Source organism: Phycodurus eques, chromosome 2 (genome assembly GCF_024500275.1).
Source record: "Phycodurus eques isolate BA_2022a chromosome 2, UOR_Pequ_1.1, whole genome shotgun sequence".
NCBI lineage: Eukaryota > Metazoa > Chordata > Actinopteri > Syngnathiformes > Syngnathidae > Phycodurus > Phycodurus eques.
In genome coordinates, this window is record NC_084526.1 from 9,446,774 (window position 1) to 9,460,507 (window position 13,734).

Genomic DNA, 13,734 nt, shown 5'->3' on the forward strand with positions numbered 1-13,734 from the left:
TTTATTGTGGTGGAACTGCATCATGCTGACAGGTGTTTCTAATCATTTTCCTTAGCTACATGACAGGGCATAATATTCAAACTAAACAGTTCTCACTATGATGCAGTGCAGTTCACTCATCACTCTGAACCACAACCATAATAATAACAATTTCTGCTCGTGCGCTGAATTGTATGACTAGTGAGGACAAACACTGTACTAGGGCATGGATTTAAAGCTGGGTCTCAAAGATATCGAATAAACGCTCAAACAGCTTTACAGTGTATTATGAGCCATTCTAATCCGCATATGCAGTTACAATTGGTCAGAAATTGAAAACCCTAACTCCACTAGAGGGAGTAGAGCGCTGTGATGGGAGAGAGGAGGGAGGAGCACTAACCTCAGCGATGGCCATCAAAGATTGATGGACTCCTTCAAGCTTCATTGTCAAGGCAGTGAAAACATGGACACTGCTGAATTAGCCCACATCGCTACGGCACGCACATACTACAGTCGCACATATTGTTCGGCACATTTTATTCTCCGCTGTGGCCAGCCAGCACTGTCGAGACAAATGTTTAAATAAATAGTCAGGTCAGTTTACATTAGAAAAATACAAATGTCACAAAACGTATACACAGTATTCTGAAATAATAATTATCTCATCTCAATGTACACACAAATTCACTTTGTGTGAAATCTGGGCCTATTTAGCTATTACAGTCATCCTTGGTTTATCACGGGGGTTTGGCTCCGGACCACCCCTCCCATAGGTGAAAACCACATATTTGACCACATATTTTTTTTTTATTATTCATACATACTGTATTTTAAAACTGTATGAACCTCCCCAGACTATTATTAATCTTCCTCACACTCTTATTGACCTCTACTATACTCGTATGAACATTTTTTAAACTCTTAAACACAGACCAATGCACAGTAGTACTGTACACTATGTATATTGTATTCCTTGAAATATGTGTTTTTAATACAATAATACACATTTTTAATACAATAATACACATATTTTTTTAGTTTTAATTTTTCAGGCTAGGAAGCGTTTATTTTACCACAAAAAAAAAAAATAATGCAGCAAACACCGGCGATGTGGCGAATTATGTGTGATACGAATATGAAAACAAATGTGCAATACACTAAATCAGCAGTAGGTGAACCGCGAAATATACAGGTTAAATGTATCTTCTGCCATCTAGTGGAAGAGCGTTTAATTTTTCTGCCTGTCACTATGTCCAGGTATATGTCGCTGGCATAGATAGATTAACGGAGACGCATATGTTGTTTGTTGTAAATAAATTGATGTTATATTAATATTAATAAATTGTTTTAGACCAATTCAGTGAAATTGGACCATTTTCTGTGGCACAGTAGTTGGCAATTACTGTGGTACTGTATTTCCTCCAATAGTGGCCTCCACTCTAATTGACAGTACCTCAATCAGAATCAGAATCATCTTTATTTGCCAAGTATGTCCAAAAAACACACAAGGAATTTGTCTCCGGTAGTCGGAGCCGCTCTGGTAAGACAACAGACAGTCAATTGACAGAGAACACTTTGGAGACATAAAGACATTGACAAAAAACAGTCACTGAGCAATAAAGGGTTGCTAGTTATCTGGTAATGCCGGTACATTTTTTTTTTTTTTTACAATTATGCAAAGAGATGCAGAGTCCTTTAGCACTTAGAGCAGTTCCAAAGACTAATATTGAACGAAAAACACAAAAACTAAAACAATACTACAGAGCGCGTAACCGAGGCGACCACAAACACTGCACCTCAATGCCTCTTCCCCCCTCCCTCAACTTAACAGCTATCCATCCATCCATCCATTTTCTGAGCCGCTTCTCCTCACTAGGGTCGCGGGCGTGCTGGAGCCTATCCCAGCTGTCATCGGGCAGGAGGCGGGGTACACCCTGAACTGGTTGCCAGCCAATCGCAGGGCACATAGAAACAAACAACCAGTCGCACTCACAGTCATGCCTACGGGCAATTTAGAGTCTCCAATTCATGCATGTTTTTGGGATGTGGGAGGAAACCGGAGTGCCCGGAGAAAACCCACGCAGGCACGGGGAGAACATGCAAACTCCACACAGGCAGGGCCGGGGATTGAACCCCGGTCCTCAGAACTGTGTGGCTGACGCTCTAACCAGTCGTCCACCGTGCCGCCACTTAACAGCTACAACTACCTTTAATTTTACTGATAGCACCTTATTTCACCTGCCAAGTAGACATGGGATCTGTAAAGCCCAAGGATACGGTGGAGTTTAAAAAAAATAAAAAAAATAAATAAAAGAAGTGTGGCGCCCAGCATTCTGGTGCAAAAGCTGCTAAATATTGCAACGTTATTGACCCGAAATTCCATTACAGTTTATAAATATCTATAAATTATGCAGTAAATATTTAATACAAATATCTTTCCAGTCATTTATTATACCACTTATCCTGCTGAGGGTGGTGGGGAGTTGTAGCCTTTCCCAGCTGATTTTGGGTGATAGGCACACTACTTCTAGGACTGGTTGCCTGTCCATCCATCACAGGGCACATATAGAGATTCTCACTGTCACTGAATGGGAACTGAAGTCAGGCAATTGTCTGAGGCTCCAGGATCAGTGACCTGACTGAAATATATATATTACTGGATTTAAAATAAATAAATGAACATTTGAACAAATGCTGGCTTACCACTGATAAGCGCCTGGTTTAGTGCTTGTTGATGGCCACGATGTGAAGAACTATGGTATTGTCACTTATTATACCTATTAACATTATTATGTACACAGATGTATTACCATATAAAGGGCAGAAGTCCAGCCCATCCGTGGCTTCAATCCAACAAGTCCCGAGGGTGGAAAGAATTATAAACTCAAATTATAAAGACATGAAGTACTAAGATATTCATACGAAACTCGAGCCAGGTTGCGATGAAGAGCTCCAAAAGGAGCAGGGGGAGATGTAGTTACAGTTGTCTTTTCTGCTTTTAATGAGTACAAATAGCTGTGTAGTATGACAAAAAGGCGCTTTAGTATGTGAAAAGACGAAGTGAAAATTACAGCGGATGGGGCCGATGGTCTCATGAGTCCATCCTCACCCAGAGGGCTCATTATGATCCGCATAGAGGGCCTGATGTAGGCAGACGCTCATACGAGAGCCGTCTGAAGGCATTACCTCACACACACGTACACACACACACACACACACTGACACATGACAAATCTCATATCCTATTTACAGAAAGTCTATTAGTGTCTTGGGTCAACTATTTTTTCAAATGGAGGATGCAAGAATGGACACTCAACTCGAGCTTTGGAGGTACTAGCTCAGTAGTCTGTGTGTGTAGTGGTGGTTTGTGCGTGTGCGTGTGTGTGTGTGTGTGGGGGGGGGGGGGGTAAACAGGGTGATGGCTGCAAAGCTCGTTTCTATTTGACCAGGCCATGTCCTGACTAAATCAAAGTCCTCCCCTCACTTCAACATACAGTTCTGCTTTGGGATACGAGTTTAATTCATTTTGTGGCCGCGCTTGTACCTCAAATCATTGTTCCCCTTTGAAATGAATGGGAATGCCATTAATCTGTTCCAGCCTCCCACAGAAACAAATAAAATGCTTGAGATATGTTTACTTGTATGAAAAATAAAATGCTATAATATTGCACTTTATTAAAATGTACAGAAATGATATTAAATAAAATGTAATTGAATGGCCATTGTGCTGTTCTTTCTGGTGTGGACGCCTTTGGCCACCTGGGGGCAATATAATCCATATTTAGGGATAATACAGTACACGGAGAAATCTCAGCTCCTCTGTAAACTGCAGTAATGTTGGTCGAGATAAAGAATTTATGCGCGTTTGTATTTTTAAGTTATTTGTCTACATATTTAGCTCCACCATTTGTGCTCAAATAGCTGTTGCGACACCGATGCTATTTATTAGCCCTACTATCGGTGTTTTCCATGATGTGTTAGCATTAAGCTCCCACACTAAGGCAAAGTTATGTAGTTGTTTAAAATACACGTGTAATTCTCTGTTGTTGTTTTTTTATATTTAGTTTGACAGTAAACTTCAGCTGGGAGTGGCAAAAATCAGCAATTGACGAGCGCCTATCCTGGCATAGCAACCGAGTGACTGCCGGTCGTTAATTGTTTACATTATATTAACGCTATGTTAACTGGGATCTTAACTGTTGACTTGAAATCTCATCATGATGACTTTCATTTCATCCAGATGACTTTATGACAACTTGAAATCATGTCTCGGCGTTTTTTGTTTTTTTCCCCTTCTTCCCTCAACTAGATGACCCTTATACGCGGTCGTAGTAAACATTCTGAAACCTCTTTTTCTGAAAAACTGTTACTATCTGCTAGTTGTGAAGTGAGTTGAATTCGCCGGTACAGTATCTCAAATTTTTGCTCGGAAGACAAATTAAAAAAAATAATGAATAAATAAATCTGAAAGATGCCTTGTATCTCCAAAAACGTGTAAGAAGATTCACTCGTATCTCAAGGCACCACTGTATTTGTCAGGAGGGGAAGAAATAAACATTCTCAAATGGGATCCATCCCTGGAGCTCAGAATACAGTGCTCACAATATGATTAAGAAACCAACTTTACGCTGTTAATGTTAAGTATTCTTCTTCTCTTTTGCTGTCGAACTCATTTGCATTCAAATGCATGCCATGGGCAACATCGCCCCCTGGGGTCACGCATTCTGATGGGGTTAAAGATTTTTCCTTAACATCGGCAAAATACACTAGACTAGCTCACATTTATGTCTTATCTCGGATGTCGGGCAACTGCAAGTTGGTGTGCATTTCTATAAAGCAATCATTGTTGTTTACGCATAGTCTTCTATATTCACTCCTGCAAAATGTCTTATTAATTCAGCAAAGACCTAAGAAAAACAAGCTTTCCAGACATTGCTCATAGTGTGCTGGCACAGGGTCGTACATTGCAACAGAACAACACATGCATCGTGCTGTCCCCTTGTTCCTAATGAGCTTTATCGCATTGGTCCCGCTTGACTTGTCCTGTTAAGTGGCACACATATATCCATATGTTCCACATGAGCAGGCAGAGGGGACACCCTGGGTGGCGGAGACGCTTTCTCAGTTACATCGCACTGTTTTGAACGGCAACAGCCAGCAGCCAGAGCCAGTCAGCTCCACTCTGCATCTCTACTGTTGTAACGTGTGGCGAGGAGTGCGTAGATGCCAATCGGTCGTGAAGCTGACGACAGGGTCCATTTGTTCTTGATGTTTAAGGAGTTAAGAAGTCACATTGGAAACCGCGGCAAATTGTGAAGTAGGCTCGAGAGGCCCACCAACATGGTTCTATTGGATCATACTCAGAAGAGGTTCTAATTCTGGCTACCTGATCATATTGTTACAGACAGCTCATTATAATGCAGTATCGTGAAACCCCACATATTCACAGATCGGCATTTGAGAATTTACAGAATTTCTTCAGAATCATCTTTATTTGCCAAGTATGCCGGAACCTATCCTCCGTTATTCAAAAAAATTCTCAGCTATTCACTGTTTTTGTATGTTCTCAAGCCAAAGAAATTAAAGTGGCACGAGGCAGATATCCATGTTTTGTTTCTAAATACATTAAATATGTTTGAAGTGCTGAAAACATGTAAAGACATAACAATATACTGCTGAATTGTTGAGATACAGATTAAGCATCTTTTTCACTGTTTGAATTTTCCTAATTTTGTGGGAAGGGCTAAAACATGGCATGACACCACAGTGCTGGGGCGTATACTTTCTAGCGCGAGTTCCCTCCCCTACTATATAAGGACAAAGTGACGTTCTTTGGTTTGGCTATGCTGCTCAGTTGTGAGTTAGCTGTGCTTAGCTTCCGTAACAAGGCCCATTTACCCCTCTAACGTGCAGTTCGCAAGCTAACGATGGCTATATGCCAAAAGTGCATCTTCTCTGGATGCCTCAATTTTACAGAACATCTCAGTAATGTTAAAGTCCCAAAAAATTAGGAAATAAAAATGCGATGGATTGGCTTTTTGAAGACACGCACAGATGGCGAGCTGAACATCAACAACACCACCCGACTCTGCATTGCGTATTTTACAATGGAAATTTTTGTAAACTTCCACCAGAGACAATATGGTTTTGTGGTTAACGAGGCCAGCCTGGCTAGGCTGACGCAATGTTTAGAAGCCATCATCTGTGAAGGCACCATTAACGCTCAAAGGTACATACAGGTTTTGAAGTGGCATATGCTGCCATCCAAGCATTGTCTTTTTCAGGGACATCCCTGCTTATTCCAGACAATGCCAAGCTACATTCTGCACATGTTGCAACAGCGTGGCTTCATAGTAAAAGAACTACACTGGCCTGCCAGCATTCCCGACCTGTCTCCTATTAACAATGTGTGGCACATAATGAAGCGTGAAATACAACACATTGTACTGTTGAGCAACTGAAATTATAATTTAAGCAAGAATGGGAAGGAATTGCACCTACAAAGCTTCAACAGTGTTCTCAGTTCCCAAATGCTTAATGAGTGTAAAAGGAAAGGTGACAACACAGTGGTAAACAGGCCCCTGTCACAGATTTTTGGGAACGTGTTACAGCATCAAATTTAAAATGTGTGAATATTTGCAAAAAAAATCAAGTTTATCAGTTTGAACGTTAATTCTTGTCTTTGTAATGTATTAAATTGAAGATATGTTAAAGAGGATTTGCAAAACATTGTATGTCTGTTTTTATTTGTTTTACACAACGTCCCAACTTCATCGGAATTGGCGTCTGTACAACCACAATAATAAACATTTGTTATATGATGGAGGGCAGTAAAGTGGACAAAAGATTAACACGCCTGCCTCACATTTCTCAGGTTTGGGGTTGGAATCTCTCCAGCCTTCCTGTATAGTATTTGCCTGTGCGTATGTGGGGTTTCTCCAGGTTTACTCCTACATTCCAAAAGCATGCTTTAAGGTTATTTACAACTATCCATAGGTGTGAATGGTTGTTTGTTTTTACGATTGCCTGGCGACCAGTCCACGGTGGCCTCTCCTCCCATGTAATCTGGGATAGGCTCCAACTCAACCACAACCCTAATGAGGAAAAGCGCTATAGAAAATTGATGGTTGGTTGTACAGTAGACACTACCATAGTTGAATGTCCCCCAAAAAACAAAATTAGCAACTGGATGAAGGCAACATTATCTCATCTCTAAAGACATCAGATCACCATTTCCTATGGTAAATTATTAAAAAAATTATATATTATAGTGATATAAAAATGTAGAAGTCAGCCCCCGCAGGAGAGAATCAATGGAGACCTAAAGGATACTCTTTTTTTGTTTATTTATTTGTACACAATTTAGTTTTTTTTTTTTCAATGTGGAAAAACAAGACTGTTAATGCTTTCCACTCCTTAACAATGGGCCAGTAAAGGTGATGTATGGAAACAATGAAACACAAACAATAAAAGTGTGTGGGGAAGAGGGGAGGGGAGATATTTGGGCCCCTTCAGACAAATAAACAAATACACTTAAAAACTATTTTTGAAACACTTAAAGTCTTTCACTGTCTAAACTAAAAAGATATTTTGCGCAGACACTGCGGTTAAAACGTCACTGTCTTAACTTCATGTCAGAGAAAGAGTTAAAGAAACATTAAAAACTTTTTTTTAATGCCTGACCAGATAAGAGATAAAAAAAACTAAATAAATAAAAGTTCAGTTCTTTGATCTGCAGCTTCACATTAATGTTATCAAAAAGTTACCCATAAAGCGCTGCATTCAATGAACAGTTGTAAGGAAGCAAAGCCAACATGGTGGCGGAAGGCACCGCCGATGGGAAGAACATCTTTCTGCTCCTGAATATCAGAAACAGAACAATACGTTGAAACACTTTGACCTTTAAGTGTTAGTGGTAGGACCGACAGATCAACAAATCTTCCAACTTGTTCCTTATCTGCAGTAACGGTTCTTAAACCAATATTCCAACATGGAGAGCTGGCCAAACAAGACTCCTGTCATACAACAAATCAATTCAACCTCTTACTTACTTACACACACAAACACACACACACACACACACGTGAGGTTAAAGTGAAACTCAAAGCTCATCATGATTCCGGGTGAGGTCCTCTCCATAGTTGGTGGCCTGACTTCCTACAAACATGTTCCAGTTCTCCAGGATCTCTTCTTTAGTCAACATCTGGTCCTGAGAAATAATACAATATAATGTCAATTCATGTAGCCCTAGCTACATATTTTGTGTCAACATGACTTCAAAACACAAAATGTCTTACCTTGTCCTGGTCAGACTCGTAGACCAGGTGTCCGCGCCTCCGCCTGGGCATGGTCGTAGTTTTGCGGCATAATCCATTGGCGGATTTCATCCCGGTCCATTTTACCATCTTTGTTCAAGTCTCTGAAGTCAGAGAACTGATCCCTCTCGGTTCTGAGCCAGTCCGGCTCTGGGCCGCCATCCTCGTGAGCAAACATGTCGGCTGAAAGCAGAGAAGCACAATTACAATTACAATATGTTCTAATTTATGATGGTAGGCAATGGCAATGAAACATACCGGGTACTTTTGTTTCCATTTAATCACGACAAATCAGTTTGGTTCAAATTTATTGCTTGAACTCACCGACGTACTCGTCCTCGTCCACGTGTCCATCGCCGTTCTTGTCAATGTCCTCCAGGGTTTCCTGCATTTGGCACAACAAGGTGATGTCATTAACGAGGGTCAACAGCAGCCGGAAGTTTCACTTTGACTAATAAAAGACAGAAACAAGTTGCCCTGGGCAGGGCAACTCAACACAGGGGGTCACTTTACAGCTGGGCTGGCAGGCTGACACTACAATTTCAAGGAGCTCTGCTGATGTGGACCAAGCTCCCCTCCCCCCACCACATTTGAAGTGTGTAGTCAAACACTTAAAGCCCTGCTCGAAGTCTTTGTCCACTGCGAGACTTTCATTCATTAGTTAACAACCGCATGCCAACATGCACAGTAAAGACACATTTGGGGTGCAACGCACGCACTCATCTACACACACGATAAACTCACTGGATGCATATTTTCCTGTAGGTGAGATGCCCTCTCTGAACCCTGATGAATATTTTACGGACAGGTAGAATAAGCTATACATTGAAACTGAACTCTACAGTGTATGACGGCAGCTAGCTTGCAATCAAACCTTCTTGAAAGTGTCTTGTGTTGCATCGTGTGGAAGAAGCTGTTAAAATAGAGGACTCTGTACCACATGACTAAGGGAACTAACTGACCACTTATTAGCTTCAACCACATCGGGCCTAATCAGAGAGATGCCAAAGGCTGAACAGTTGCTCAGTACCTTTCAGTGACATCATAAAAATGAGCCTTTTAATAATTAACTCTGTCAAATGGGTAGTACAAATTTTATGAACACGGCAGCATAGTGCCTTACTGCGAAACATTTCCCACGCAACTGCTCCGTGAGACCAAATTCATATTTAAAGATCGAGTGTTAAATGGGACAACCAGTACATCCCTCTGGACCCGCTCCAAAAAAATAGACAAACTATCATTTGGAGGGCAGACTTAAAGTGAACTCCGATTGCAATGGCTATAAATAAAGCTATAAATGCTTACCTCCTTTTTGGTATCCCGTCCTGATTGGATATTGCATCCAAAAGCGGCGCACTGTGGCATTTTTTATTCTTTTCGCTGACGATAAAAGTTGTTCGCGAGTGGCTAGCTTAGCTCCGCAGATTCCCAGAATGCTTTGCGCACGCTAAAACATGTCAGTGACAATGTATCAAATTATGGTCTAAACAAAATCTTTTTCTTAACTTATAGGAATAAATTATAAATATATACCACTGTATTTCAGTAGTAGAGGTCAGTAGTTGTAAAATGAAATGTATTTTCTGAAACCAGCACGTGGCTCTCTCTAACAATTTGCTGGTAGAAGGCTCACCTGTACCACAATGTCCTTCATATGGTCAAACTCCTCAGGGTGTAGGAAGGCTGTGAACTCTTCTCTGTCAGCCGCCTGGTCCCCGTCCAGATCAGCCGTTTTGAACCTCCGCTCATCACGGGGAAGCATCTTTTTGAAGCTGAACTGGTCAGTCGTGTCGTCAAACTCATCTGGATTGGCTGAGGATACGAAGACAGTTACAATTAAAGCGGTAAGCCAAGATGAACGGGTCCTTGCACTCCCTTTTTCATGGCGAGTTCCCAAAATGATCATTTTCATCAACTTTGACGCACACATTAGATGGCATAGGCAAAACAGCTTGGGGATTTAACATCACCCATCTGCCTGTAAGCCCGCTTGAGATGCCTCAAATTTGGCTTGGGTCCTTGAGACTTTTTAGTGCATGCTGTTATGATAGACATGTCTACCCAAATTCCTGTTAATTCATCAAACTGGTGCCAGAGGCTAATATTTTTTAAAGGTTTCAAGGGGCAGACAGTGGGATTTTGGTGGTCATCTTTGTGACCCCTAAAATACACCAGGATACATGTGACTGCAAAAATGTGGGACTTTTTATGCATGTTGAGGTCAGTCAGAATAATAAAGGAACTGCCTGGTGCTCAGGCCCCAATTATAGTTAGATCCCAAGAATTTGTTTTCCTACCGAGGTAGTATCCATAGGTGGCCTGCTTGTATTCTTCCCATGAGATCTTGTCGTCTTTGTTCAGGTCATAATCTGCCCAAACCTTCGCTACGTTCTCATAAACATAACGCTTCTGGACGCGTTTGATCCACGCTTTGAGCTCATCGGTGGTAATGAGGCCATTGGCGTCGCTGTCGATCCGCTCCACTATTTTACTAGAAGGAGAAAGCCAAAAGAAAATCATTTTTAAACTTCATCAATTTGTGACTTAGGGTTATACCACCTCCAATCAATTTATGAGCTACGTAGGGATATCATGAACAAGAAAATGTAAGGTCAAACAAAGTACGTTCTAGATTGCTTGCTCCAATTGGGAAACAGTAAAACCCCACTATATCACAACTCGTCTTTCACACCGCCGGGCTATATTGCCGATTTTTAAGCAAACTTTTTTTTGGAACGGCGAGTCTGAATTCACGTGCCTTCAGTGTAGTACTATGTTGCGCAATATGCCGCACAGCCCTGAAGTCTATTGGAACAGATGCAGCGTACTAGAAGAAGCGCGAGGAGAAGTGAGGGACGCCACTCCTCGACAACTAAACTCCAGCAAGTCACTGTTCCCACTGAGCAAAGAGAATGCCTGTGAGCATTGTTGTATGCTCTGTTTGTATGTGTTGCTGCCCAGTGTGTTTTTATCTTGTATGTGTCAGTTTTAGAGTAAACTTCCACTGAGAGTGAAAAAAATCAAACCGCTCACGTTTCGGGAAAACTGTGTAAATGAGTCTTTTTTTTCTCAATAACCTCCCATTTATTTACAGCACCAACATGCACAAAGGAATGCTGCACTTAAATGTGCACAAAGTCTGTATATTCTTAAAATGTCATGCATTTCAAAACTATTAAATCAGTCAAGTTGTTATCTGTATTTTACGCAATGAGAGGAGACTGGGCTTCAGTCGGATTGTTGGAGTGGGAGGGGCAGCAAACCAAATTAAGCAAAGTATTCTTGGACTCCAGTTGCCACGTTGTGATGTACCAGTGGGTCCTCCCACTCTCACTGGGAGCCCCCCTTTAGCCACGTAGGAGCCAACAAAGGACCAAAAGAAAACAATTTCATGCTTTTTCATGAAGAAAGCATGGCGTGTGTGTGACTGCCCAAGTTGTGACACACAACGGTACTCCAAACGTCACCGCCAACAAGAATGCTTCTTTAACGATTATCCATTATTCAAATCACGTCATTAGGTGCGTGGGAATACGCCGGCGGCACGATAATAAAGCGCAGTTTTCTCATTCGCACGTATTGCTTGTGCACTCGCGCTTTGTTGGTAAATATTAATGAACAGTTACACGCAACACACTAGTTCAAGGGGAGTGAAGTTGAGTGAGTGTGCGTGATTAACAACAACAACAAACAAAAACACTCTCACACACACGGCGCTCCACGTTATGTAACGGGACTCACCCGAGCCTGTCCTTGCTCTCCTCCGGGGTGAGCTGGTCGAACGTCCTGGCCTCCTCCTTGCCCAGGAAGGCCTCGTGGTCGTACTGGAAGCTGTCGTTGTCGTCTTGAGTTCGCTCGTTTAGGTTGGTTTCGTGAATGACTCGCTCTTTCCTCGCGGTGGGCTTCCCGTGGGCCGCGGTGGTCCACGACAACAGCAGCAGCGCGCACACCAAGCCGAACACATCCATCACCCAGAACCGAATACGGGCTTTTGTATTTAAGCAGGCCACTCGAATTTAGCCACTCCGCTCTGCTCCTAAATTGTCTTTTTTTTTGCACACAAAGCCCGGAGGCGACCGATCAGCCAAGTATGTGTGGCTGTAAATTTAAAGTATGTGACACAACCCAGTTCGCTTGTGGAAGGTCCCAAAAAAAGAAAGAAAAAAAAGAAACAGGCGGTAACTTCCGGGGTACTCCTAACTAGCCAATCAGAGCGTAGCGTTTAGAGGTGCTCGCCACGCTGCTTTGTATCCACGCACGGCATTGGTCAGAGGTACGCGAGTGGAGTTTCGGCGCCACGTTGCAAGCTAGCTGGAGCCGAAACGGCTGCGGCAGGCTTGTTGAGTAATGGGGAGTAAGAAATAGGTTTTGTTTTTGCTGGATAATTCAGATGTCAGCCTCAGTGTCAGACTGCACAAGCAAAATGTGAACATGTGACCGTGCTTAATGTGTCAAAGTTACGGTATGTGCGTGTGTCGGTTAAACATTGTTTAATGCCCTATTTCCTCACCGTGTTCAGGCCTGCACCTGCTAGCTTGTTTGACAAACGTCTGAGTCCAAAATTGTTTTGCTCATATTTTATTCAAGCCTTGTGTTTTCGACTCAGTTGAGAGGCCTTTCAATTAACTGCATTGTTTAGTACTAGTGGAGGTATCACATGGACACTAATGTACAAAAATGGTTCATAGTAGGTATGTTATGCAATCCAGAAAAACGGCTGCCATTTTCTTTCCTTTTTTAAATTTTTGTTTAATTTTTTTTTTTTAAAGGGTACGTTAAATGCCAGGATATTAAAAATATCCTGCCATTTTTCTACCAAAGAGGGAAGGTTTTGGTCGCAGGTTTCATAATGATTTACATTGGTTTTTGGGCAGAAAAGGTTGGCAAATTTTCAATGTAAGAAGTGGCATACACTCATTAATCCTTATATTATGCTTTCAAACTAAGGCTCATTGTATTTGTGTAACACTCTATCCAATGATGTTGTCTATTTTGATATAAAGGTATTTTGAAAATTTTAGTAACATTGGTAGTCATAGTAGGACCTGTTATCAACATAACCAAATAATTTAAAATTATTGATTTAATAGTCAAATTTTGCTTTAATGCAACAACTGGAAGCGACTAAACTTACACGAATAAGGTTTAACATAACCTAAATTTGAAATAATAGCATGGGTCAAGATTTTAGCCCCGTTATTGGGCCGATTTGCTATCGCGAATGATTTTCCAGATCTGGCCTGACATATTTCGTCAGGAATGACAAAACTCCTTGTAGTGTGACATAATTCACGATCAACAATTTGGTGTAAGAGAAGCCCTACCATGCCAAAATGAAAACTCTAGCGCTGTTGGATTTCTTGGCCATGTCTTCTTGTGTGACATATCAACAAGAACCCTGCAACGTAGTACCTTGATGTCGACCAATAGAATTGCA

General features: G+C 41.6%; 1 protein-coding gene across 1 annotated transcript; it reads right to left on the minus strand.

Annotated features, from left to right (window-relative positions):
• Positions 1-7,316: 7,316 nt before the first annotated feature.
• On the minus strand, positions 7,317-12,434 carry rcn1 (reticulocalbin 1, EF-hand calcium binding domain). Its single transcript, XM_061701349.1, is given in 7 exon segments — positions 7,317-8,188; positions 8,277-8,306; positions 8,308-8,477; positions 8,619-8,679; positions 9,931-10,109; positions 10,595-10,788; positions 12,039-12,434. Coding segments are annotated over 7 exon segments (969 nt in total). The 5' UTR covers positions 12,266-12,434; the 3' UTR covers positions 7,317-8,080.
• Positions 12,435-13,734: the final 1,300 nt, after the last annotated feature.